Source organism: Panicum virgatum, chromosome 6K, assembly GCF_016808335.1.
Source record: "Panicum virgatum strain AP13 chromosome 6K, P.virgatum_v5, whole genome shotgun sequence".
Classification (NCBI taxonomy): Eukaryota; Viridiplantae; Streptophyta; class Magnoliopsida; order Poales; family Poaceae; genus Panicum; species Panicum virgatum.
Window position 1 is genome coordinate 7644218 of NC_053141.1, and position 27521 is coordinate 7671738.

At 47.7% G+C, this 27521-nt stretch overlaps 2 protein-coding genes across 2 annotated transcripts; both read right to left on the reverse strand.

Moving 5' to 3' along the window:
• Positions 1–1033: 1033 nt before the first annotated feature.
• On the reverse strand, positions 1034–2425 carry LOC120713193. The gene is made up of 4 exons (XM_039999199.1): positions 2408–2425; positions 1968–2077; positions 1777–1846; positions 1034–1717 (listed from the first exon to the last, which is right to left on the reverse strand). The coding sequence occupies exons 1-4, from the start codon at positions 2423–2425 to the stop codon at positions 1034–1036; spliced, it is 882 nt and encodes a 293-aa protein (XP_039855133.1).
• Positions 2426–18380: 15955 nt separating this feature from the next.
• Positions 18381–20183, reverse strand: LOC120711538 (dolabradiene monooxygenase-like). Its single transcript, XM_039997095.1, has 2 exons — positions 19232–20183; positions 18381–19138 (listed from the first exon to the last, which is right to left on the reverse strand). The coding sequence occupies exons 1-2, from the start codon at positions 20132–20134 to the stop codon at positions 18509–18511; spliced, it is 1533 nt and encodes a 510-aa protein (XP_039853029.1). The 5' UTR covers positions 20135–20183; the 3' UTR covers positions 18381–18508.
• Between the last annotated feature and the right edge of the window lie 7338 nt (positions 20184–27521).

Below are 27521 nucleotides of genomic sequence, written 5' to 3' on the forward strand. Positions count from 1 at the left end.
TTTCTGCTCCTTTGCGTGCACAAATTTTCGGATGTTTGATGAATAGCCAGAAGGAACTTTGACACTATGAAGAAAATCACACAATTCCTTCTTCTCTTTCACAGTTAGAGTTATGGCAGATGCTGGGAGTTGTCCTCCGGTGCCGTCGCGACTGAGCTCATGTCTTATGCCCAACTCTTCTAGATCTTTTCTTGCATTTTCATGGTCCTTGGTTTTATGTTTGTCATTCATGAGTGTACCAAGTAAGCTGCCACAGACATTCTTTTTCACATGCATGGCATCGATACTGTGGCGGACACATAAGAATGACCAGTAAGGTAGCTCCCATAAAATTGACTTCTTTTTCCACCTTTGCTTCGGCTCAGGTAATTCATTCTTTTTTTCGCTTGCATTTTGTAAGGGTGGTCTTGCCTTTCTTCCCTTGGGCAACGGGGTGATCCTTGACATGGTCATACTAATGCTCCCCATCGAAATTCCTTGGAGCATTTTCCATCTCCCTTGTGCCATCAAATTGGTGTTTCATGTTTCGATACACATGGGACTTGGGAAGAAAACGCCGATGACGCACGTGCACCCGTTTCTTTGAGTTGTTCAACCAAATTGTCTTTGTGTCATCTAGGCAATGAGCGCATTCCTTTTCACCTTTACACTGTCCAGACACAGAACGGCCACCCGATAGATCAGTAATCGTGCAGAACAACAAACCACGTACGGTGCAGGGTTCCCTCTTGTATCCGTCGTACGCATCAAAACCATGTGACCACAGTGTTTTGAGATCATCCACAAGAGGTCTTAGATACACATCGATGTCAATCCCAGGCTGATGTGGACCTGAGATAAGAATCGACATCATCATGTATTTCCTTTTGTTACACAACCATGGCGGAAGATTGTAGATCGATAACAACACCGGCCAAACGCTATGCGAGCTGCTCATCTGACCAAACGGGTTCATTCCATCTGTGCTTAGTGCAAACCTAAGACTCCTTGGGTCATCACCAAATTTTTTATACTTCCAATCAATGAGGTGCCACTATGTTGAATCCGCCGGGTGGCGTATATTAGTATCTATCTTGCGCCCTTCCATGTGCCAACGCAAAAGCTTTGCATCCTTGCTTGATGCAAACAAATGCCTTAGGCGAGGTATTAATGAAAAATACCATGCTACCTTCTGAGGAGCTCCGTGCACCCTTCCCTCATCACCCCCGTCATTCCTTCGTTTGTAACGAGAGGCTCCACACTCTGGGCATTCAGTGAGATCTGCATGGTCACCACGGAATAGGACGCAGTCGTTCTTACAAGCATGGATTTTCTCAACTTCCATCCCCAAAGGGCAAATAGTCTCCTTCGGCTCATAAGTGGTCTTGGGTATCTCATTCTCCTCCGGAAGCATGTCGCTTAGCAAATCTAACAATGCCTTGAAGCCGCGATCAGTCCAGTGATGTGTGGCCTTTAGCTGTAGAAGTTTTAGTGATGTGAAGAGTTTTGACCACTTCTCCTTGCAGCCTGGATAGAGTGGGGTCTTCATATCTCTCACCATCTTTTCCAATTTCCCAAAATCCCCAATACTGTACCCATCATATGACATTGCATCACACACCATCTCCTCCATTTTGTCAGCAATGCTAGCATAATTGTCACCAATATCAACAAGCTCATCCTCACTCATATCATGTCCTGCTGTTGTCTCATTATTGTCATAGTCCGCTTCATCATTCTGGTAGGTTGGATTGTCAGGGAGCCTTTCATCGCCATCCAGGCTAGCGGTTTGCTGACCGGCAGAGATTTCTTCACCCATAAGATCACTGCACTACAGATCTCGATCATTAACACCATCCTCTCCATGCTGGTTCCAACACAAGTAGTCACTCATGAATCCCCGAATGATCAGATGAGCCTGCACATGCAATGAACTTGGAAACTTTCTCTCATTCTGACAATCAATGCATGGTCAACAAATGGCAGACATGTGGCGATCCAACTTGTCCGCATCTGCTGCGGCAATGAATGTCTTTATACCACTTAAATACTCTTCACATAGACGGTTCTCCAGATACATCCACCTCCTGTCTGCCATCTGCATTGTTAAGCAAGAAAATTATCAATATCCAAGCAAAATGAATACAAGTCATGACAATATTGAAATACTTATAACAACACTGAAAGACATACAAAAACATGAACAATTAAATTAATGACTTGCCTAAAACTGCATTTGGACCTCCATTAAGACAAGAAAAGCCTCACCTTTGGCCTCCAAAACACCTGCTGGCCGGCGGGCTCAAAATATGCTCAATGGATCATCAATTTCTCTCTGCACGCACACACAAAGGGATGAAATTTAGCACGCACACACAAAAAAAGATGCATTGTCAAGCATCATAGAGAGCTATAGCACAAAGCTCACCTTTTCGAAACCACCCATGGCGGAGCAGGATGGCCGGGCCGGCCAGGATGCTGGCGGTGGTGCACACGGCGGACGGTGGTGCGGGCCGGAGGGCGTGTACGGAGAGGCGTTTGCGTGGCACCGGACGACACTGATCTTCCCTGTTCTCCACCGGCGGCCGGGCGAGGCGTGCGCGTGGCGCGCGGGCGGCTGGCCGCGCTCGGCGAGGCCGCTGTGGCGTGCACGCAGCGGTGGCGCGGGCCGGAGGGCGAGTAGGAGAGGCGTGGTGCAAGCGCGGAGGTGGTGGACGATCCTGAACACAGCTCGCGCGCCACCGGCCGACGGGTGAGGCGTGCCCGTGGCGGGTGGCTGGCGGGCGCGTGCTGCTGATTTGTGCCACGCCAGCCAGTGGTGGCGATGCCGGCCGGCCGGCAAAGCGAGCGCAGCTCCAAACCAATGCAGGAGCCACTGGTGTAAGTGGCCGGCCGGCCCGCGATCGCGAGCGGACGTGCGGACGTGCGGGCGCGCGGCCGGACATGAACAGAAAATGAATGTGCCCTGTCCGAGACGAAAGGCGATATGAGACGCGGGCGGTTAAGCAACCTCTCATTTCAACAAAATCATGGGAGACAGGGATTAACAAGCCGCGACTCCTTTGATATGAGTACATAGGAGACGCGGGTATAAACGGGAGTCTCCTATCAACAGAGGTATAGGAGACGCGGGTTCTTATAGGAGACGCGGCTTCTACGTACGCGTCTGCACTGTTGGAAATATAGGAGATGCGGCTTGTCAGAACGAGTCTCTTTTTCTGTTAGAGACGCGGCTTGTACACCCGCGTCTCCCATTTTCAGACATAGGAGACACGGGTTATCCGGCCGCATCCCTTGGCCCTGGGAATGCACCAAGAGTAGACGTGTTGTGTCTGGACGTGTCTCCTATTACGTATAGGAGACGCGTCTTATTTCCTTGTCTCCGAATACTGTGTCTCATTTGTCTGTTTCTTACATAGTGTCCGTAACTTCCTATGATATTTGTTACTTAAATATATATATATATATTATTAGTCATTTTAACTTTTCTAAATTATAGTTAAAACTATGCATCTACATATATATATTTATGCCTAGATGTATCGTACAATCTATGAATCATGAAAAGCTAAAGTATCGATATTTCATACACCGGCTACTAAATACACCTTAGGATTATTCCCCGTAGCTTATAATGCCTAACAGTCAAGACAAATTAAAGGGATCGGTTGGGATATGTTTTCCATTCATATTTTAGGTAGCCGCCAGCACCATGTTTTATCGGAAGATTCGTGTTTTGTTCCCCTAATAGTTAGCTAATTTATTTTGAATACAATATCAGAGCGTGCAACATGCGCGCTCGGCTGTTGCAACATGTGTCGGGTCTTTTCCTTTTATTACTAGTCAATGACGCGCGCGTTCATATTTGATGACAATGATTGTGGTTATCATATTCAGCAGCCTAAGAATTCTTTAATTAGGAGATGCTTATTATGTACGGAAAACACATAAACGTGAAGAATTCAAAGGCGCCGAGATAAACGTGAAGTGTAGTTATTGCACGTTGCATTCTCCCCGACGACAGATGGTACAATAAGACAGTCTCAGTGGGATTTCATGGAAAGTTTCATGACATTAAATATCATCAATTTTGCTGACGTGGCAAGAAGAGAGAAGGATAGAGTTTCATGGGATGTGAGGAGAGTTTCATCACCATGAAACTCATCTGGCACGGTTACCTAGCTTCTAGTCTAGTCTAGGTGTCTGTGTCTATGAAACTCCCACTGAGACTGGCCTAATCGCACAAAGCAGCAGCAGGTCCATACAGAAAAGCTTGGTAAATTTTACAATTAACTATCTGTTTTTTGGCTTGGGTAATCACACTTTTGCAAAATCTCCTCCCACTCTCTCCGCGTCCCCGCTTGAATGTTGATCCGGTGGTCCAGATTAAAGTTTACACAGAGAGGTTGGTTATGTAGATATATATCGCCGGAAGATTTCAAAGTCTACGGGATGCCACTACTATACTGTTTCTGTTTGCTCGCGAACGGAAGGTTGCCACCTTCCTGCCACCATGTAGTGCTTGGCTGCTTGCGTTGCCTTCTCTTTACGCGTGTGGAGTGCTGGCGTGTGCTTCCTCTCATTGAGGCTTTATTTAGATGTATAAAATTTTGGGTGTAAAGCACTGTAGCACTTTCGTTTATATTTGATAATTATTGTCCCGCCATGGATTAACTAGGCTCAAAAAATTCATCTTGTAAATTATAGACAAAATGTATAATTAGTTATTTTGTTTAGCTACATTTAATACTTCATGCATGTGTTAAAAGATTTGATGTGATGGAAAATTTTGTAAAGTTTTGAAATTTTAAAGAGAACTAAACAAGACCTGAATATCCTAAGTGTCATCAGTGCGACAGTGCCTGCAAAACTAATCGCCACCGCAGTGGCGGAGCTGGTGAATATCCACGGCTAGGGCGATCAAACAACTCATGTACAGCCACGTATAGATAGTTAAAACTAACAGTAACCTGGGCTCTGTGCGGGCTAGCAAACTCAAACTAATTCTGCTCACAAAAAAAAAATACAACTCACATGGTAGAATTATTCCTAAACGATACATGCTCTCGATGTCCAAGTAAATTGCTTCAAGTTATTTGTGTTGTAAAGTATTTTTGTCATCAAATACAAGATCTTTGTTGCTATCGAAAATCCTCGCTCCAATTTCTGCCGGTTCATGTTCAATTTGGAATATTATTACAAAAATATTATTTTTTTACGAAAATACCCGCTGCCTGTTGTCTTCAACCAGGCCGACAGGTGCGTGGGACGGTAGCGAGCACATTGCCAAGCAGACTGGGCTGCGATGTAGCCAGGCCTTTACTGCTGCTGTGCTCGGCCATGTCTAGAGCAGGTCACGGAAAACACAAACTGGGCTGTGGAAAAACAAGAGGATATAAAGGGAATTTTTTTCTTTTTTATATTTAAAAAAATCAAAATTTCAAAAATATATGTCCGTTTTGAAAAATTTCAAAAATACCCCCGGTCGCCCCCCATAGGGCGACAGGCCCTAAGTGTAATTTTTTTTCTTTAAATTTGCAACGAGGTCCCTGGCAAAAAAAAAGGGCATGTCGCCCCCCAACGGGTGACAGGGGCCTGTCGCCCACCCCCTGGGGCGACAGGGTCTCCTCCCTTGTCATTTGAGCCTAAAAATTCAGGAAAAAAGAGAGGGGTGAGGAGAAGAAAAGCGGCGAAGCTCTGCCGAATTCCGCACTTGTGATCTACCGGTAACTTCCGTATGAATCTGTTGATATTGTATAACAATTTTATTTAATTAGCGGATTAGCTGAATTAGATTTGGTGCTTTAGAACACTCGTTTAGTATTACAATTTGAGTACTATTACAGACTTGTTTTTAAATTAATTATGCATTAGAATAGAATTATGACAGTAACTTATTGATATTGCAGTATAAGACAAGAGAATTATGACAGTACCTATATTTTCACGCATCGATTTGGTATACGATATGTGCATTATTTAAATCATTGTTCATCATTTGGCGCACCACACTATAGCGCCAATGTCTTCGTCAAGATCAACCTACATTCCGTGGAGCATGTGTGTAGCCACCGTACCTGAAGAAATTGATGTGCCAATGTGCTTCTGCGGTTCGTTATGCAAGTTCATGCAATCTGAGGTTTTAGGAGATGACTACGGCATGAGGTTCTTTATGTGTGAGAACTACGAATATGATCCACCTAAGCGATATGGCAAAGACCGGGACAAGGTAGCAGGACAACATACACTATTTTTCTTTGTGACCTAACATTGAGTTATGATTCTATTTTTTGTTGGACAAAGTCTCCTCCGCCTCTTTGTGATTTTATGCAGTGGTTCGACACCATGCAGTCGCAGCAGACAAAAGGACTTTGTGGAACAACAAGCAAGGTGGGCTGCAGAACATTGGCGCCGAATGAAGCACGAGGAACAGCAAGAGGAGAAGTGCAAGAAAAGATCCGCAAGAGAATAAAGGAGGTGGATCATAAGGTGGCGGCCGAACGTGAAGCTGACAGGGAGAGAAAGCGAGAGAGGGCACGCCGTGCGAAGGAAGCCGGCCCCGAAGCAATTAGGAAGGGCAAATATCCTCGGTGTACTCAGTAGAGTAGTACCATGTAATCCCGGCATTTTACATTTCATAAGGCATGGTAGGTTTAGATGCAACAAGAAATTACCTTGTCGCATGCCCATGCCACTGCAATTAGTTGTTTATGTTTTCAGTTGAGAGCTTGACTTTGTGTGTTGTAACTTTTACCATTAATTTGCAGTTGTAGCCGGGAATCTATGAAATGTTTGAACTTGTCCTTAATATTTTCGGAGCTTTTCATGTCACTAGAATACTAGAAAGCACACATTTAATTAATATAATGATAAGAAATAAGAACTAAGAAATGCATTACATAATGTGAACCATCAAATTTTACATTATAATACAACGATAATGAAACACACATGACACATGTAGTGGCATGGCAGAACCCATTGCAAACTACGGTAAACATATTCCGGACTAACCTTAGGTAATTTTAAAAAAATCACAACAAACACAACGATGCAGCATGTCACTAGCACTAGGGTAGTCCTAGTAGCCGTACCCCCACGTAGCAAACTGCGTTGAGCCTTCTCCGCAGTATCCACCCATTGCAGGTGGTGCAGGCGGTGGTGCTGGAGTCGCAGGGCCCTTCTTCTTGTGACAAGGGCAATTGCAGTAAGGAATTGTGCATGGTTCATCCTGTGAACCGGCAGCATTGCTGGTATCATCATCTTCGCCGTCTTTGTTACCCTCGCTCACTTCCTCATAATGATTCGCCTTGCATTCCAGATCAAAGATCTTTATCTGGAGGTACTCGATGAACTCTTGAACAGAATCAATTGGTGCAGGATCGACCCACCTAGTAAAACCATAGTTTTCTGGAGCATCGGAAGACTGCAAAACAAATTTCATATAAGGTGTCTCCTTGAAGATAAAGAAATGAAACAACCGAGTATTACCCCATGCGTGTGGACATTTCGAGGTAGGTTATCATATGATGCTTCGTATGTGCCGAACCGCATCTCGAACACCCTTTGTTTAGCCCGCCATGCCTTCAAGTAACTAATGGTGTACTGGTAAGTCTGCTCAATGTATCGAACAATCATTTTTGGCTCATAATTTAGGTTGTCCATAATCAACCCATATATTTGCTTTGCAACAAAGTCGCATGATATATTGCGATGTGAGGGAAGAACTTCTGACAGCAAACAAGTGTGCTCTGTCACAATGGAACATTTCCAGTTCGACTTCCATTTTCCCTTGAATGCATGTACTCGCCATAGACATCCATCATTCACACACTTCACCTCATATTCTTTACTGCCAGACTTTACGACTCTGAATTCTCGTTTCAATGATATTGCCCATAGTCTCACAGCATCTTTTACGGCTTCAATGTTTGGATATGATGCACCTTGCACTACCTCATTCCCTCTGTACTCCCACTCCTGATTTCGTACGTCTTCTACGACATGACTGCCAAAACCATGCTCCTTCCACTCTTTTGGCAATGAGTACTGCTCGTCATCAGATGAGCCCTCATATTCTTCCATCTCTATTGCGGTTTGGTCTTCTGCCTCCATCTCATCCACAATGCTATGTATCCTCTCTCTCTCATCAGTAAGGCCCTGTGGTCCCATGTTTTGGTTCTCTGTCTCTTCTGACTCATCTTGCTCAATATAATTGGTCTCTCTTCCAATACTCGGAGTTGCTTGATCTGCACCATGTTGGATTTCATTTTGTGTCTTCTCCCGGATTTGAACAAGAATGGCCAGAGGCCACCCACGCTCTAGAGCTGCTTGCATGTACTTCTGTCAGTCATCAGTGCTGTATATCATCATCAATTCCCATAAATCACTTTCTACGTCCCAATTAACAAGAGACTGGACAGTGATCACATGTGTCAACGGATCAACACGAAACCCACGCTGCAACCACTTACATATGGAACCAAAACTCCTTTCCAGAGGTTTATCTATGGCGCTAGATGTGCACTTAAAGGCAGAAAGATCTACTCCATTTGGCCCATACAAAACATTGTAGTCACCATAAAATACTTGAAACTGCATCTTGCTCGACATATCTGTATATCACAGAATATTTATCGAGTTATACTCTTTACTTCACTACCCTATTCAATAATCCGTAAAAACTAAGTATGAAATTCAACTGCAACGTATAAGTATTCATAACTACGTGGTGACACTCAAATTCTATACTGCATATGTCAAATTCTATTCTAAATCATAATTAATTTATAAACACATCTCTAATAGTACTGCAATTGTAATAATAAATGCGTAGTACTAATTTTCTAAACTAATTTACTATTACGTAACTAAAAACTAAAGTATCATTAAACTCCTACTTAAATTGTTCTACTATAAAACTAATTAAATTTAATTACTCTACAATACCAATGGAAAAATACATAAACAAAATGTACTAACCTGCAGATCACAAGTGCTGAATCCGGCAGGGCTTCGCCGCTTTCCTTCTCCTCACCCCTCTCTTTTTTTCTGGATTTTTGGTGGAATTTTCGGGCTCAAATGAGCAGGGAATGGGGGTCGGACGCTTATATAGGGGTACCCCGGTCGCCCGAGGGGGGGTGACAGGCCCCCCTACCGCGCCTGTGTGCGGGGCCCAGTGGTCGCCCGAGGGGGGCGACAGGCCTCCTTTTTTTTGGCCAGGTCCCTCGTTGCAAATTTGAAGAAAAAAAATTACACTTAGGGCGTGTCGCCCTATGGGAGGCGACCAGGGGTATTTTTAAAATTTTTCAAAAAAGACATATATTTTTAAAATTTTGATTTTTTTAAATATAAAAAAGAAAAAAGCGCGGATATAAAGGGATTTCTGGGCTACGCCCAGAGGTGATCCTAGTGTCCCTAGGCCCATATCCGTCCCTTGCATATATACATAAATATTTTTAATATTGATACTAAATTGTCGATTAATATATATTCTTATTTACAAAATTCATTTTGGAACTATATATGTTCTCTATGCATGAACACTTTTAGTATAAAATATAAATATTCTTATTTAATATAAAATAAATATAAACTTCTTATTTAATATTTTTATTACACGTGCCTCCACTAATTTTATAATACGAAAACTATATCCATCTGTTGGCGACCTGGGAGGTATCCCGGATGGTGGGTGGGAGAAGCAACTGAAGGATGTATCTGGCCAGCAAAGGAGGGAATGGATAAACCCTAAACCCTATACCCTTGCGACGAGCAAATAGCTGATACAATTTATGTCGCTCAAGAATATGTGAGAGTAACGTATGGATCCAATAATATAAAATAATTTTTTTTATCTCTTACCTTCACATAAGCAGGATACGTTACCATTGTGAACGCTCTAGGGGGTACAACCCACGACGCATTTTCCGAGAGAAAAGGAGCACTGCATGGCCATACACAGGCATCTCAATCAAAACATCCATATCAACGGTCAGCAGTCAGCATTTATCCCCTGAGCACACCACATTGGACTGATTGCTGCTTGGGACCAATCAACGTTTGCAGATGCAACAAATTTCTCTCCCAGTTTGCCACACTCAGGAGTGCCCAACTTGGCCTTGGGATCTTCCGTTGGGATTAAATCAGAACCACATGCCTAACTCAAAATCCACTAACCAAATAGAAGATAAGAATCATCTCTCTTTAAGCTTCTCATCGCAACCAAAGCAAAGGGATTGTGAAAAAAAAGTTCAACTCCCACCCGAAAAAAAAAACTATTTTTCAAATTTCACAATACATCTCATGGTTCTATCTATACATAGATACTACACGTGAACATATGCCTCGTCTTCTATAGTTCCATTCTTTTGGTATATATTATCCTTTGGCGAAAACAAAGACTTCGACACCTTTTGAGTTTGACGACCAAGGGATCTTGGTGAAGAATAAGTCGGAAAGTTTTTCGTCTTGCTTTGATTTGAAGTCTTGATATATCAAGTACTTAAAGATTGTCACAAGGCCATCAACTGAAGCCCTACCAAATGCATGTGACAAGAAGCCAAGACCACAACTAGGAATACTAGTACAGGGTACCAGACTACCTGTGCAGCTTTTCAAATTTCAACAGTGCTAGGTGCTAGGACAAAGACAAGTCTAACTGAAATAGAATGCTGCTACTCTTCTGAACTCTCAAGGATACCTTTAAATTTGGTGGCAACTGCAGAGCAACACTTCCACACCAAACTAATGCAGGGTAGCATATCTCAACGTTTAGTCCACATTCTTTCCACTCGTCACTGTTGCCGATGGCTAGTGTTGAAGACTTGAAGTACTTTGACTGACAGGGTACTGAAAGTGAGAATTCGAGGAAAATTAAACAAAGTGATTGGTCATCAGGTTCTGCAATAGAAGGATGGAAACAAAGTCAAAGTACGGGACCACTGGCGGCTTTGGAAGCTCTCGGACAACAAATTTCACAGCCTTTTTTTCACGGAAATATTCATCTTAATATGCTGGAGCACGTGGACATCACGCAACAACATCATTTTGAAGAATGAAGATTTCTCCATTGAAGGATCGGAGGTGTATTTCACACGTGAAATTTGTCATGGTTAGTTGGTTACCCATAGGGCAAAAAGAAAGTATTTCCCAAGAATTGTACAATGGCTATAGGCTCATTTGTAATCTGGTCACTTGTCCTGTTACATAACAAAATATGATCTTCGGTCGGCGTGCTTTCCTCCAATAATATTAATATCTCACCTTCAGGCCGTGTTTAGTTTCAAAAATTTTCCCCCAAAAAAAACATCACATCGGAAGTTTCCCCCAAAAAACTTCCGTTGGGATTAAATCAGAACCACATGCCTAACTCAAACTGCACAAGTACACTAGGGTTGATAGGGACAACTGTCGGATTGCGATTCCGGCAAGTCCACCAGGGGTATGTCCGGCGGTAGATTTCAGGTGAAGGATCACAAAACCATTAACTTGATGGTAACACAAGACAACGATTTAGACAAGTTCGGACCGCTCGGAAGCGTAATACCCTACATCCTGTTTGGGGTGGATCTGTATTGCCTTGAATTCGAGATGTGGAGCCGCCGAGGCCGGGGCCGTCGAGGCTGGTGTGGTATGATGTGTTGTAGATGGATCCTGTGGGTACCCCCAAAGACTCCTTTATATAGTCCAGGAGCCTTGGGTTACAAGTAAGGGTTTAGATCTAGGGTTGTTTACAAGGAAGCAGGTCGATTATAATCTCTAGATATATGGCATTTATGTTGAGCCTCCATCCTGATCCGTTGAGGACCCTTTCGTCGTCCAGCCGAGTGCATGTCCGCCGTGTAGTCTGAGCAGAGTAGTCGAGCAGGGTAGTCACCTGGACTAAGGGACCCAACTCGGCAGGGAGGTACCCAGGTCTACCTCCGTCACGCCCCCGAGCGCTAAAGGGCTGAGCTGAATCTTGATGTTGCTTGCGAAGTCGTTCGGTGCTCATGACACACCTTTCTGGGTTTAAATTCTTCGTTGAAAAAAATGTGCACCTAAGCGCACCCATTGGGTGTAGCCCCCGAGCCTCGGAAGGTTTTGAAGAAGCATTTCGAGGGTCATTAAGTCGAGCTCCTTTTCTTGTACTTAGAATGCTTGAGCATCCCAGAAGGCTTATGTAGCTTCTGGCCATCCCTGTAAGACAGCCAGCCGAGTCACAGAGACTCATCAGGTCATGTGGCGGCACCCAGCCCTTGGAGGTACTAGCAGGGTCACGGAGACATGCCGAGCGGCGCCCAGCACCTTGAGGCACTGGCAGGGTCACGGAAACACGCCGAGTGGAGTGGCGGCACCCAGCTCTCGGAGGTGCTGGCAGGGTCACGGAGACATGCCGAGCATCACCCAGCACCCTGAGGCACTAGCAAGGTCACGGAGACACGCCGAGTGGAGTAGCGGCACCCAGCCCCCGGAGGCACTGGCAAGGTCACGGAAACATGCCGAGCGACGCCCAGCACCCTGAGGCACTAGCAAGGTCACGGAGACACGCCGAGTGGAGTAGCGGCACCCAGCCCCCGGAGGTGCTGGCAGGGTCACGGAGACAGGCCGAGCGGCGCCCAGCACCCTGAGGTACTGGCAGGGTCACGGAGACCCGCCGAGTGGAGTAGCGGCACCCAGCCCCCGGAGGTGCTGGCAGGGTCATGGAGACATGCTGAGCGGCGCCCAGCACCCTGAGGTACTGGCAGGGTCATGGAGACACGCCGAGTGGAGTAGCGGCACCCAGCCCCCGGAGGTGCTGGCAGGGTCACGGAGACATGCCGAGCGGCGCCCAGCACCCTGAGGTACTTGCAGGGTCACGGAGACACGCCGAGTCGAGTAGCGGCACCCAGCCCCCGGAGGTGCTGGCAGGGTCATGGAGACATGCCGAGCGGCACCCAGCACCCAAAGGTACTGGCAGATCTACGGAGATACGCCGAATGGAGTAGCGGCACCCAGCCCCTGGAGGTGCTGGCAGGGTCACGGAGACATGCCGAGCGGCGCCCAGCACCCTGAGGTACTAGTAGGGTCACGGAGACACGCCGAGTAGAGTAGCGGCACCCAGCCCCCGGAGGTGCTCGCAGGGTCATGGAGACATGCCGAGCGGCGCCCAGCACCCTGAGGTACTGGCAGGTCCACGGAGACATGTTGAGTGGAGTAGCGGCACCCAGCCCCCGGAGGTGCTGGCAGGGTCACGGAGACATTCCGAGCGGCACCTAGCACCCTGAGGTACTGGCAGGGTCACGGAGACACGCCGAGTGGAGCAGCGGCACCCTGCCCCCGGAGGTGCTGGCAGAGTCACGGAGACAGGCCGGGCGGCGCCCAGCACCCTGACGTACTGGCAGATCCACGGAGACACATCGAGTGGAGTAGCGGCACCCAGCCCCCGGAGGTGCTGGCAGGGTCACGGAGACATGCCGAGCGGCGCCTAGCACCCTGAGGTACTAGCAGGGTCACGGAGATACGCCGAGTGGAGTACCGGCACCCAGCCCCCGGAGGTGCTAGCAGGATCACGGAGACATGCCGAGCGGCGCCCAGCACCCTGAGGTACTGGCAGGTCCACGGAGACACACCAAGTGGAGTAGCGGCACCCAGCCCCCGGAGGTGCTGGCGGGGTCACGGAGACATGCCGAGCGGCGCCCAGCACCCTTAGGTACTGGCTGGGTCACGGAGACACACCGAGTAGAGTAGCGGCACCCAGCCCCCGGAGGTGCTGGCAGGGTCACGGAGACATGCCTAGCGGCGCCCAGCACCTTAAGCTACTGGCAGGTCCATGGAGACATGCCGAGTGGAGTAGCGGCACCCAGCCCCCGAAGGTGCTGGCAGGGTCACGGAGACATGCCGAGCGGCGCCCAGCACCCTGAGGTACTAGCAGGGTCAAGGAGACACACCGAGTGGACTAGCGGGACCCAGCCCTCGGAGGTGTTGGTAGGGTCACGGAGACATGCCGAGCGGCGCCTAGCACCCTGAGGTACTGGCAGGATCACGGAGACACGCCGAGTGGAGCCGCTGCACCTAGCCCCCGGAGGTGCTGGCAGGGTCACGGAGACATGCCGAGCGGAGTAGCGGCACCCAGGCCCCGGAGGTGCTGGCAAGGTCACGGAGACGTGCCTAGCGTCGCCCAGCACCCTGAGGTACTGGCAGGGTCACGGAGACACGCCGAGTAGAGTAGTGGCACCCAGCCCCAGAGGTGCTGGTAGGGTCACGGAGACATGTCGAGCGGCGTGCAGCACCCTGAGGTACTGGCAGGGTCACGGAGACACGCCGAGTGGAGTAGCGGCACCCAGCTCCGGAGGTGCTGGTAGGCTCACGGAGACATGCCGAGCGGATCCCAGCACCCTGAGGTACTGGCAGGGTCACGGAGACACGCCAAGTGGAGTAGCGGCACCCAGCCCCCGGAGGTGATGGCAGGGTCAAGGAGACATGCCGAGCGGCACCCAACACCCTGAGGTACTGGCAGGGTCATGGAGACACGCCGAGTGGCGCTCAGCACCCTAAGGTACTGGCAGACCACATAGAAAGTTGGGAACATGCATGACATGTTCGGCAGCAGTCGCGGAGACTTGAGAATATTGTCGCAGAGACTTAAAAATATTTAGTAACTAACGCTTATAAAAGCACGTCTTAGCTTGATCGATGGATGAGTCGAAGTAGTCGATACCCCGAGCAGGCTGCTGTCGAAGTAGTTGGCGTGACCGCTATAACCGAGCAGGTGGTTGTGCCCGAGCGGGTTGCCGTCGCGGAGGTCAGCATGGTAACTATTTAGAATACTTGGAACAAAATATTTTTCAAAAGAACATCTCGGAAACATAAGGTAAACATAAAAGACTGAAAAAAGAAAAAAAAATACTAGGTATAGCAAAATGTAAAGTAAAAATTTATACATATGTATATAGATTATGCACATAAAGGATCCACATGAGTACAAATATTAAATATTGCTACGACAAAAAAACTAATTGAATGGAAAAGTGAAAAAAACAAAAGGAAAAAAAATCAAGTACGTACCTGTGCAGGGTGGGAGCGGCTGCCGCGGTGCAGGGTGGGAGCGGCTGCCGCACGTGGACCGCTCGTCCGTTGCGCGCCAGCAAGGGTTGGGGCGAGAGTCCTCAGAATTGGATACATATATGGTGCGCGCGGTACACCGTACACGCACATGACTCTTCCGCGGACGCTCCCCCACTACAAAATTGGTCTCAAACTATAGCCAGCATTTTTTTTATATCTTTCTATCCATCTGAGTAGGGTGACTGCATCATGGGGAATGAAAGTGATCGGGTGCTCTCACCTAAGAGGGGGAGGGGGTGAATTAGGTACTAATAAAAAACTTGACATATGGGTCAAACTAGTTTGCACAAAACTTAAACTAATTCAAGCTATCTAGATGTGCAACTAGGTTGTTCTAGTGTGAAACCCCTATCCCAAAAGAGTTATGCACCCTATAGTCTTTCCTAACAAAAAATTATTCTATGAAAATAAAGGCACAAAGGTTGCAAGTATTAAATGCGGAAGCTTAAAGAGCGGGATAGGAGATAGCAAACTCTTGACGCGGGTGTTTATCCTGTGGTTTGGTTAGCCACAAAGGCACACCTACATCCACATTGTTGTAGCACTCACTAAGAGTATTGCTACTCGGCCACCAAGTCTCTTCCGTAAACACAATCACGGTCACCTTGCCCCCGGGTTCCACTAAGGAGCTTCTCCACAAAGGTTGGGGGTCTCCACGTCCCCCGTACAAAGTGTCGTCACCGCTCCACACCAAGTCGGAGGGTCGATGACGTTGCCGGCGAGCTCCACGCTCCAAGGTGCCGGCGCACCAAGCTCTTGTTTTGGTTCGCTAATGAACCACAGCACAAAGGCTCGAAGCCTTGCAATCTCACTCACTAAGAGCTAATCCTTTACACACCACTCTCAAAGTGTGCTAAGGGCTAAGGATATAATCTTGATGCTCTTGTATGGCTTGGAGATGTTCTTGGGTATGTGTGGGATGTCCAGCAACTCCAGCAAACTTCAAATGGCCGGGGTGAGGCGTATATATAGGCCACCAAGTCTTGTAGCCGTTGCTCCAACGGTCAACAGAAAATCTGTGTATCATCGGATGAACCGATGCCTCTGCCTGGGGTAGCGGCGGTTCATCCGGTCACTCTCAGACCCAAAGTAGCCATTGAGCTTCTGTCAGCTGACACAGTGACCACCGGTTCATCCGATGCTTAGCCGTCGGTTAAACCGGTCACTCACAGCACTCAACTCTTCTGCTGACGTCATTACACCGATGCTTTGCTCCGATGCATCACCGGTTCATCCGGTGCTGAAGAATCTTCTTCTGGGCACTTTACATCGTCTTTGGAACATAGTATGCCCAATGCACCGATGTCTTTCGTGGATGCGTCGGTTCAACCGGTGCCTCACAGGCTTGCATCAAAAGCCAGGCCATCGGATCATCCGACAACCATCGGATGCACCGATGCCTATAGCATCGGTTCTTCCGGTGCTACTGAAGTATCTCTGTCTTGATTTCTTTGACTTTGATTTCTTCACGGTCTCTTCAATTCTTGTTAATCGAAATGTTCACTTAACAACACGGAATCTAGAAATGTTCACTTAACAATAGTATTAATCCCATTGATTGCGTTGTTAATCGATCACCAAAATCACTCGAAATGACATAAATGGTGCCATGTTCGTTTCAGGGACCTCAAGGTCCCCCTTTACTTTCTCCCCGTGGATGAAATTGGGTTCAGTTTTTTTGTATTTCTCACTTCAAACGGCACATCTGCTTCTCATACTGTCTGTGGCCACAGTAACCAACTGAAGGTGAGATATTATTGGAGGAAAGCACGCCGAAAGAAGATCATATGTAATTTTCCCATCGTTCTATTGCAGAACCTGATGATCAAGAACTTTGTTTTCCTCCAACTCTCATTTTCAGTACCTGTCAAAGCACTTCAACACGGCCAACACTTGGCATGGGCAACAGTGAGGACGGGGAAAGAATGTGGATTAGATGTTGAGATGCTACTTTACATTGGCCCTGTTTGGATACCAGGGTTAGAGTTGGAGTTGGCTTTTTTGCCACTAACCCAAAAAAATCCAAACAGGGTGGGTTAGAGTGTATCTAACCCACCCAAAAAACTATCCCCTCCTAGGGGTGCTTATTTGGGTTTGTAACGAATATGACACCATTTAGGCAGCGGAGGCTAGGCCGAAGGAGGGTGGCGCCGCCGAAGAGGAGCCGCCGGAGAGGATATGCCGGGGAGGGAGGGAGAGGGAGAGACTGGCACTGGGAGGAGGCGCAAAGAGAGAACAGTGTAGAGAGATAGGAAAGAAGGGAAGAAAGAGGTGGCCACACCAGATCCGGCTAGAAAGAAGATTTAAAATAGACAAATGATTGAAAAAGTGTTTTTATTGTAGTCTAACCCTTGCATCCAAACACCATTTTGGTTAGAGTTAGTTCAGAATTAGTCATGAGCAAGAAACTAACTCTAACATGTAATCCAGTTAGAGTATCCAAACAGGGCCATTAGTTGTGGAAGTGCAGCTCTGCATGCAGCCGCTACGAAAATTATAGCTATCAAGAGAAGAAGATATCCTTGGGAGTCCACAAGAGTAGCAGCATTCTATTTTAATTACACTTGTCCTGTCCTAGCACCTAGCACTGTTGAAAAGCTGCAAGATACTCCTGGTCTTGGCTTCTTTCCACATGCAGTTGGCCAGGCTCCAGTTTTTTTTAAGAAAAGAGGTGCCTGAAATTTTATTGCAAAAGATAACGATGTCTTTACATGTTACAAGAGGCTAGTAAACTACGGCAAATATCGAGGCAAGGCTGCACGGAGGCAGCTTTACTGCCCTTCTGCACGAAATTTTACATATCGGTAAATTTGTTGCTTACAACAAGATCTATCGACTGCTGAAAAAATATCGGCTTGGGAACACACAAAGCAAAACATATGTACTCCCTCCATATAAGAAATAGATGACGTTTAGAACAGCGACACGGTCTTCAAAGTATAACTTTGACCGCTTATTTTTATAAAAATATTTGTTGAAAAGTGATATATGTATATTTTTATGAAAATGTTTCTTAAGACAAATCTATTCATATAATTTTCACATTTTCAAACTCAATAACTTAAAAATTATTCATGATTTATATTCTCAATGTTTGACTCAAATCTTGTCCAAAACATCATCTAAATCCTATATGGAGGGAGTAAGGTGTAAATGTCTTCTTATATTATATATTGTTCCCAAAAGTTAATTTATTAAGAAAAATTGATGTGTGCTCTTTTTACATTTATTTTTTTTGCTAGAATACTTTTATCTATAGTTTGGAACATCAGGAATCATATAGATTTTGGCAAAAAAAAATCGACTCATAAATATTGATTCTCCACAAAAGATATCAATCTAGTATAATGAAAGAAGATTATTCGGCACAAAAACAAACCATAAAGCACATAACATGACAAAAGTTTACCACTACACAGTACATCACAAACATGATCAGGACCTAGACGCCTGGCACAGGAACGCGAAGGATGGGGCGGAGCAGGAGCCTGGATTTCCGGTGCGCGGTGATGCCGAACGCCTCGGTCATGTCGAGCTTGGCGCCGCCGGGCACCTCCCAGTCGAAGTGGAAGAGGAGGCTGGCGAGCGCGAGCTCCATGTTGGCCAGCCCAAACCCCAGGCCAGGGCACATCCTCCGCCCGGCACCGAACGGCAGGAGCTCGTAGTCGGTGCCCTTGAAATCCGCCGCGCTTCCGCCGCCGGCCTCGAACCGCTCCGGCCGGAACGCGTCGGGGTCCCCCGGCCAGTAGCGCTCGTCGCGGCCCAGCGCCCATGCGTTCACCATCACCGTGATGCCCTGCGGCACGTCGTAGCCCAGCACGCGGCAGGGTTCCTGGCACGCCTGCGGGATCAGGAACGGCAGTGGCGTGTGCAGCCGGAGCGTCTCGCGGATGACGAGGGGCAGGTACTGGAGCCCCGCCTCCACGAGCTTCTCCTCCCGCACCGACCCGTGCGCGGCGAAGGCGCGTCGCACCTCCGCCGTCGCCCGCTCCATGACCTTGGGGTTCTGGACGAGCTCCGCCATGGCCCACTCCAGCGTCGGCGCTGTCGTCTCGCTGCCGGCGAAGATGTCCTGCGAGCAATCATACGGAGTGTCGATCTCTAAGTAATCGGTTCAGAACTAACGGATCGGAATGAATTGTTTGATGAGTTGAAGATTGCTTACAGTGATGGCGACTTTGATGACGTCCGTGTCGAGGGGGATCGGCAGCTCACCATCCTTCTGTACCTTCAGCAGCACGTCGAGGAGGTCTTCGACCTCGCCGCCGTCGCCACGCTCCATCCTCTCCAGGTGGTCCTTGATGATTTCGTCGAGGATCCCGAACGAGGTTTGACGGATCTCCTCGCTGCGGCGCACGGCGCTGCTGAGCCAGCTGACGATCCGGGATGACGGCCACAGGTCGGCCGGGTTGAACCCGGCGGCGAGCACGATGGCTTCGTCGAGCGCCCGCAGCAAGACCTCGCGGTCCTTGATCCGGTCGCCCATCGCAGCGCGCATCGTGGTGTCCGTGATGAGCTCGGACAGCCGCTCGCGCATGTTCACGGCGCGAGACTCCGCCGCCGCGGCGGCGCACACGCGCAGCATGGCGGCAGCCTCCTCCTCGCGGACGGCGCGGAAGGAGTTGACGCGGCGCGCGCTGAGGAGCTTGGTGATGGTGATCCGGCGGAGCTGCCGCCAGTGGGCCCCGTAGGGCGCCATGATGATCCCCCGGCCGCCGTCGGTGAGCGCCCGCATGGTGGGGCTCATCGGCCGCGTCGCGAACACCGCGTCGTGCGTCCTCATCACCTCCCGCGCCGCCTCCCGGGACGACACCACCAGCGTGGGCACCTCGCCGAGCTGGAGCAGCATGAGCGGCCCGTGGCGCCGCGCGAGGTCACGCATCGCGTGGTGCGGGAGCTTGCCGATCATGTGGTGCAGGCTGCCGATGATTGGCAGCTGCCATGGCCCCGGTGGTTGCCGCAGGCCGTGCTCGGGCGCCGCGGCGGAGCGCCGGCGCTTGGCGAGCAAGATGACGAGCAGCGAGACGAGAGCTAATACGAGGTAGAGGCAGTGCTGGTGGTCTTCCATTGGTGTTGCTCCCAAGTCCCAATGCAAGCTCCTGGTGATTGGTGTGGCTTTGCTAGCTTAGTAAGCTGCAACTTAAATAGCAGAGCAGTGAGTGGTGGTTCTCCGTAACCTAAAATAATAAGCACTGAGGCTGAATTGTTTATTGGTGATTGTTTGCCAGGTGGTTACGTGGAAGTAGCAGTGTAGCACCCAACTCCAGCTATCTTGGGGTCAAACCATGTGCGCTCCCTGCATGTTGATTGCCTCGGAATAACCGCCACCATGTGACTTCATGCGACGACCGACGAGTCAAACGTCGAGACGGTGGTCGGGAATATTTCTACAGAAAAAAATATATTTCCTGATTTTATATGGCCAATTACAACCAACTGTAGACAAGGACTACCTAGCAGCCTCCCTTAATTTCAACATTTTTAGATTCGTATTGTTCTCGAAATTCTCTAATAACGGTATAGGTAATGATTTTGTGAAGCCATCAGGAAGTCATGTGCTCAAATTTTAGATTTTTGTGAGAAACTCGTTTAAGGATTGAAGCCAAATTTCAGAATTGAAGCCACATACGAAGCTTATGTCGGTTGGGCCGAACCAGTGGTCGGCCAAACCAGCACTGACTCCGTTTCCACTACTCTTCGGTCAAAATCTTGTGTGACGATGGCATAAGGTGTCCTTTTCCTATGCTGTCATTGCACTATATTTTTCAAGCTTCGGTGGACGACAAACAATCAATTAAAGAAGACGAAGAGAGAACTCTTCGATGTAATTTTATTTCTTTATATCGTTGTCCTTCTTTTATGCCACCAATTATTTACTTGATATGAATCAGATATGAGACACGTTATTGGTGTCTTTCTAAAGAAATAAAGAAGGCGTCGAAGATGAGGGTAAAGTACGTATCCTTACTGCCACGTATGCCCAATATTAATTTTGGCTTAGATGTCACGTGCACGTATAAAAAGAATATTCTTGCCGCTGTCTTGTGCATCATCCTGTATGTTTACTTCTGATATACACGGCAGCTTCTTAACGCCCCGGCTCGAATGAGAAATTGTTTGAGCAGGCTTCCGTTTCTCATAACTTCCTATGATATTTGTTACTTAAAGAAATATATATATATATATATATATATTATCAGCCATTTTAACTTTTCTATAGTTAAAACTATGCATCTACGTATATATTTATGCCTAGATGTATAAGTAAAATCTATGAATCCTGAAAAACTAAAGTATCGATATTTCATACACCGGCTAGTAAATACTATACCCTAGGATTCTCCGTAGCTTAATGTCTAACAGTCAAGACAAAGGGATCGGTTGGGATATGTTTTGCAACCATATTTTAGGTAGCCGCCAGCACCATGTTTTATCGGAAGATTCGTGTTTTGTTCCCCTAATAGTTAGCTAATTTATTTTGAATACAATATCAGAGCGGGCAACACGCGCGCTCGGCTGTTGCAACATGTGTCGGGTCTTTTCCTTTTATAACTAGTCAATGACGCGCGCGTTCATATTTGATGACAATGATTGTGGTTATCATATTCAGCAGCCTAAGAATTCTTTAATTAGGAGACGCTTATTATGTACGGAAAACACATAAACGTGAAGAATTCAAAGGCACCGAGATAAACGTGAAGAGTGTAGTTATTGCACGTTGCATTCTCCCCGACGACAGATGATACAATAATCGCACAAAGCAGCAGCAGGTCAATACAGAAAAGAAGAAAACGATTTAGAAGTCCTCGGCCCTGGAGGGGGGAGCCTATTCAATAGACGTATCAGAAGCTTGGTAAATTTTACAATTAACCATTCATTTTTGGATTGGGTACTCATACTTTTGCAAATCTCCCTCTCACTCCCCCTGCGTCCCCCTTGAATGTCGATTCGGTAGTTCAGATTAAAGTTTGCATGGAGAAATTGGTGATGTAGATATATATCGCTGAAGATTTCAAAATCTACAGGAAGCCACTACTATACTACTGTTTCCGTTTGCTCGCGAACGGAAGGTTGCCACCTTCCTGTCACCATGGTAGTGCTTGGCTGCTTGCGATGCCTTCTCTTTACGCGCGTGGAGTGCTGGCGTGTGCTTCCTCTCATTCAAAAGCGGCGTCCCACACGTGGGCCCAACAGGAAGCAGCCAGCGTGTCGTCACTGCGACAGTGCCTGCGGAACTAATCGCTATCATCGGTGGCGGAGCTGGTGTATATCCACGGCTAGGGCCACTATTTGATGAGCGATCAAATACGTATCGGATTTCTTAAAACCTACTGCCTCCTGTACGCACCGCAGCTCACGGAGCTTCTCAGCTCTTCGCGCGCCGCCAAGTCGATCCATAAAGCCAGCTAGAGTCAGCACGCCCAAGAGCAAGTCCAAATACCATGTGGTGGGCCCCATATTTGCATGCAATATTTTTATCCAAACAAAAAAAATACTCTATTTCACAAATTATTCATCTAAACTGAATTTCGATTGCACCGCTGTGTTTTTTACAATGAGATCTTCCAAACTAGACCACACTTAACTATATTTAGATGATATTTTGTATAAACTATTTTTAGTTTATTTCAAAATAATGTTTTCTAAAATATTTTATTTTGTTCTGAAATATTTTTTTAAGTCTCCGACCAACTTCTATTTTTGACAGAATACATTCGGAATGAAATTTTTCTTTCCGTTGAACCTTTTTATTTGTTTTCAACTTATTTATATTTTTAGGTGGAACAATATTTGTAATAAAATTTGTTCTAGCTTCATCAAAGTGTTTCAATTTAAAAAACATACAAATATATTTAAATATTATCTTATTTTGAAGATATTAAATATAATAATGTAATTTAAATAAAATTTTAAAAGTGTTTTTTATGTTATATGCTTCTTTTACTGAGTGCATATGCTAATCTTAATTAATATGTCCATATGCGGGTCATAGCAATTCCCGCAATACGTGCATGCAACAGTGATGGTAGTCGTGATCTGCAATAACGTGGCAGGCTAGCAGCAGGTCGTGCGCGCTAAGAATAGAAATCCTCTTCTCTCACAGTCTCACCCCGGTTTCCCATCCCTATCTATGCCACTACTCAGGCTCACTGCAATGAATGGATGGAGGCGTCGGCACGAGGTCGAGCACCAACAAGCAGCTCGTGCGGAGATGCGCGGGGGAGAAGGTGGAGGAGGGGCATTGGTGTGCAATGGCAATGCCCGGTCCTTAATCCAATGCCTCCTCCTCTAAAACCCTACACATTTAGATCTCGACGCCGCAACGGGCTTCTCCACGGTGATGCGAGGTACTCTTTTGTCCAGCATCTACGGAGTTTGCTTCTGTAACATCCTAAAAAAATTCACCAAAACAAATCACTTGCTAAAAATAATTTTCAAAACTTTTTCGTCGCTGAGCTCGACTCGTTTCAGAATCTTTTTCCGTCCGAGCTCCTAATCTCCCAAAATCCTTCCCGGCGTTTCGCCGCCCGACACCGAAATCAATTGCCGTCACTTCTCTTTCTTTTCCTCGTCCCGCGCGTTGCGCTGCGTGCCGCCCGACCGCCGCGCGTGCTCGATCAACCCCGCGGTCACCGCCGTGCGTGGTCGACCGTCGCCGCGAATCCCGCCGACAGCCGCTCTCTCTCTTTTTCCTCCCTCTCTTCTTTTTCTTCTTCTCTTTCCCTTTTTTCTTTTTCTTCTTTTCTTTTTCTCCCTCCTTCTCCTTTCTTCTTCATTCTCTTTCCTCCTTCCTGCTTCCTGTCCACGCGCACGCGTGCCCCTGCTCCCACGTGAACCACGCGCCCGGATGCTTGCCGCGCCGCCCGTCGTCAAGCACAGCGCCGCCTCCCCCTCTCGCGCCAGCCCGAGCCGCCCCGTCACCCTGTGCCGCCTCGCCGCTCCGCGACGCTCCGAACGCCATTAATGGCGACGAGCTGCCCCACTGGTCGCCCGACGCGCCCCGTCCTCCCCACCGCCTTACCCCGCCTATAAATAGGCTCCTCGCGCAGCCCTGACCTCCATCACCGCCCTCGCCACCGCGTGCCCCCTCCCCTAGCCCGCAGCGCCGCCGCCACGCATGCCTCCGCCCGCCGCCGCAGGCCACTGTCGCGACGCCTGCTCGCTCCATCCCAGCCCAAGGTGAGAAGGGCAATAGAATGACCTCGCTCCCCTCGTCATTTTCCCCCTTGCCCTAGCCGCCACCGGGCCCCGCAGCGCCGGCGCCACGCACGCCGGCCGCCGCCCGCCACCGTGGCGCCGCCTCTACAGGCCGCCACCACCCAAATCGAGGAGGGGAATCGATCGCCCATGTCGCCCTCCGCCTTTTCCCCCTCCTCCCGGCCGCTGCCGTGCCCAGGGCCGCCGGCGGGAGCCGGCGCCGGCGCCCCCTCCTCTATTCCCCACGGGAGGGAGGAAGAAGAAGGGCAGATTTTCCCAAAACCCCATCCCTTCCTTTCTATTATATTAAGAGCCCCCCTCTCTATTTCCTTTTAAAAGAAACCCCCTCCATCTTTAATTATTCCAAATCAACCCTTCCACCATTCAAGATAATTACCAATCGGTCCTTGCACATTTCCAGAGTAGCTCGGATGTTTTCCAAAATTATAATCAAGTCCTTTCACTCTCAAAACTAATTACAAATAAGCCCCTGGATCCTTATTTAACCTTAAACCCCTCCCCGACCTATCATTTCATGCGCCTAAAATCCTCTAATCACCCCGAAACTTTACCACACCATTTCTAATATATTTTTAGCCGTACCATTAGAAAATCTCCTGAAGATATTATTCCCATCTCCATATATTAACCTTCTCCGATTCGAGCTCAACGATAAAACATTTATTCCTTTTTCTTTATTGTGTGTTTGTTTGTGTGTGCCGTAGATACCGGTGCGAACGAGGGAGAACCTGTCGAGGAGTTCGCCGAGCAGTACCGCGAGCCGGAGGCTGAAGAACCGTACCGTGAGCAAGAACTCCCGGAAGGCTTTGAAGACGGCAAGTTCAATCTCATCCTTTGATTACATATTTAACCCGGTTTTATAAACACAACCTATCGGCCGTTTTACAAACTTGCATATGTTTTGATTGCTGAAAACATGGTTGGATAGCCACCCCTTGATTTGTTATAACCATTCATTGGCCACCTTGATTAATGTCTAAATACGAGTTAATCTATTTGAATGTTAATCGTTGCTAGAATGCCGATTAGGATCTTGTGCTCATTTTAATTACACTAAAAAAATGGTTACAACCTGTTTTATAAAAAGGAAAATGTGTGAGTTTTGTGAAAGGTAAGTGGGTTATAAAAGAATAGAATTGTTAAGATGGGATGGGTGGATGGCATTTCTGTGTGAACTGTCATATAGGAGGCTCGTACCTTTATGGTTGAGCAAGAAGGTTGGGAGATATCAATCCCGTCATAATTAAGGACCGAATTGATGTGTCATCTTGCCTAACTCAACTATCGTGCAAACCACTCGACCGTTGTGTGTGGCAACGGCTTAGCATAAAATCAACTAGTTAGTCTGATAGCCATCAGGAGAGCTGAGAGCAACGGGTGACCAAGGAGAAGGGATAAGGTCGTGGTGACTTATGACCCAGTTAAACCTCAGTAATAGGTCAATGGCCTCTTGGTGAAGTCCGTGTTGGCTAGTCAGGTCTAGCTAAGGTGGGTAATGGCTTTGTTGGAATCTACACCGACACTAAGGTGATCGTGCTGTGGTACCCCACTTGTGGGTAAAGTTGCACACCTCTGCAGAGTGTAAAACCTATTCGAATAGCCGTGCCCACGGTATTGGGCGAGTTACGGTTTGGTCACACAACTAGACTTTTGGGAGGGATGTTTCCGTGGTGTGAGTTGTTTTGGGAAGGTGTCTGGCAGTTGTGCCGTGAACTACTGCGGATGGGGAGTCCGGTAGCAATAAAACTTGGATCCTTTGTGTAGGACCAACCCCACTCCTTATTCGGTTAAGTAAGAAACTGTTTTAAGAAAACTCTTTTCGAAAATAAACCCTTGCATGTGTAAGATCTAGCTTTACCTAAAATAACCCTCAGCTTTATGCTTGATTTATCCTGTGCATATATGTGTTACCCCCTTCGTGGATGGGGTTGGACTTGTTGAGTACTTTCGTACTAACCCGATATATATTTGTGGTTTTTCTTCAGAAGAAGATCCGGACTTCGCAATTTAAGACGTTGAGTAGAGGTTGCGTCCGCGCCCAACCTTGCCTGTGGTGTTTGCCCTCTACAAGATGCTTCTGCTAGCGCATTACTCGGAGTCCGAGCTGGAAACCGTCTGGGTCGTGCTTTGGTGTATCACTGTAGCTGTTTTATTACTTATTATCGTTTGTATCGAGTGTCCGCCTCCTCGGAGGTTTGTACGGTGACTGAACCATCTGTTGAATAAATGTGTTATCAGCCTCCTGAGACTGATATTTATATCACATTTAGTCTCTACTTATGTGGGGACGCCTCAGGTGGTATCAGAGCCGTAGGTTGGCCGTAGGACGTGACCCTAAGGATCGAGGACCTCTTCTAAGCCATTTTCCCTAGGACTTTCCCTGCCTAGTCCATCTTTCCACACAACATTTACCTTTGGCCTTTGCCTGGTTCCAGATGGCTGACGACGAATGGAGTGGCGGAATCTGCCCCGCAGAGCCTGGCCTCCCTAAGTTGTTGCTACTCAACCTGGAATGCGTCGGAGTTGTGGACCCACCGGAGTATATCTACCGGGAGTACGACTCCAGGAGCACCCTTCGGTGCGACATGATGATCTTCGTGGGCAAGAGCACCCGCTATCCCAACGTGGAACTCTGGTTCATCTCCACCACTGGCTTTTGCTTCCCAGACACCTACCGAAAGGCTGCCCGAAAAGCCCTGCGACGTCTGCGTGTGGTTTACAAGCATCATCTCCAACAGACTCCTATGGGATTTTTCCCACCTACTAGAGGAAGAGGACGCACATGGATTGCTCAGATGAGAGGACTTGGAAGGGAAGAAGAAGAATTTGAAGATACGGTCTCCCCACCTATGCATCTACCTCACCGGCTTGGACCAACTCTACCAAGAACAAGCGGCACAACTGAAGCACCAAATCCGCAGGGCAGAAAAGGCAATTCAAGATATGGAATTACGACGAAAAAGAGACATACAAGCCGAGAACTCTCTAGCCGCTCTCCAAGCCCAATGGCAAAACCATGAGGCTCCCAGGACAGAAGCTGGGATGCTAGAAGAAGAACCCGAAGAAACCCATTGGGATAAGGGTACTCAGACCGAAGATGAAGAGCACTACCTTCCACCAAAGAAGCGCCGCACCAGGTTTGAGGAAGCATCCCCATGAGTAGAGAGTAGTATGTCCAGGCTAGAACCGCTATCTTAATAATGTATCCATGAACCATGTACCCAACCCTGTGATGA

Coding starts and splice junctions, on each gene's coding strand:
- LOC120713193 (XM_039999199.1), bottom strand. Junction 1,847..1,967: donor GACAAGTTGGATCGCCACAT/GTCTGCCATTTG, acceptor TGTTGGAACCAG/CATGGAGAGGATGGTGTTAA. Junction 1,718..1,776: donor GGGTGAAGAAATCTCTGCCG/GTCAGCAAACCG, acceptor CCAACCTACCAG/AATGATGAAGCGGACTATGA.
- LOC120711538 (XM_039997095.1), bottom strand. CDS start 20,134: ATGGAAGACCACCAGCACTGCCTCTACCTCGTATTAGCTCTCGTCTCG. Junction 19,139..19,231: donor TCATCAAAGTCGCCATCACT/GTAAGCAATCTT, acceptor GATTGCTCGCAG/GACATCTTCGCCGGCAGCGA.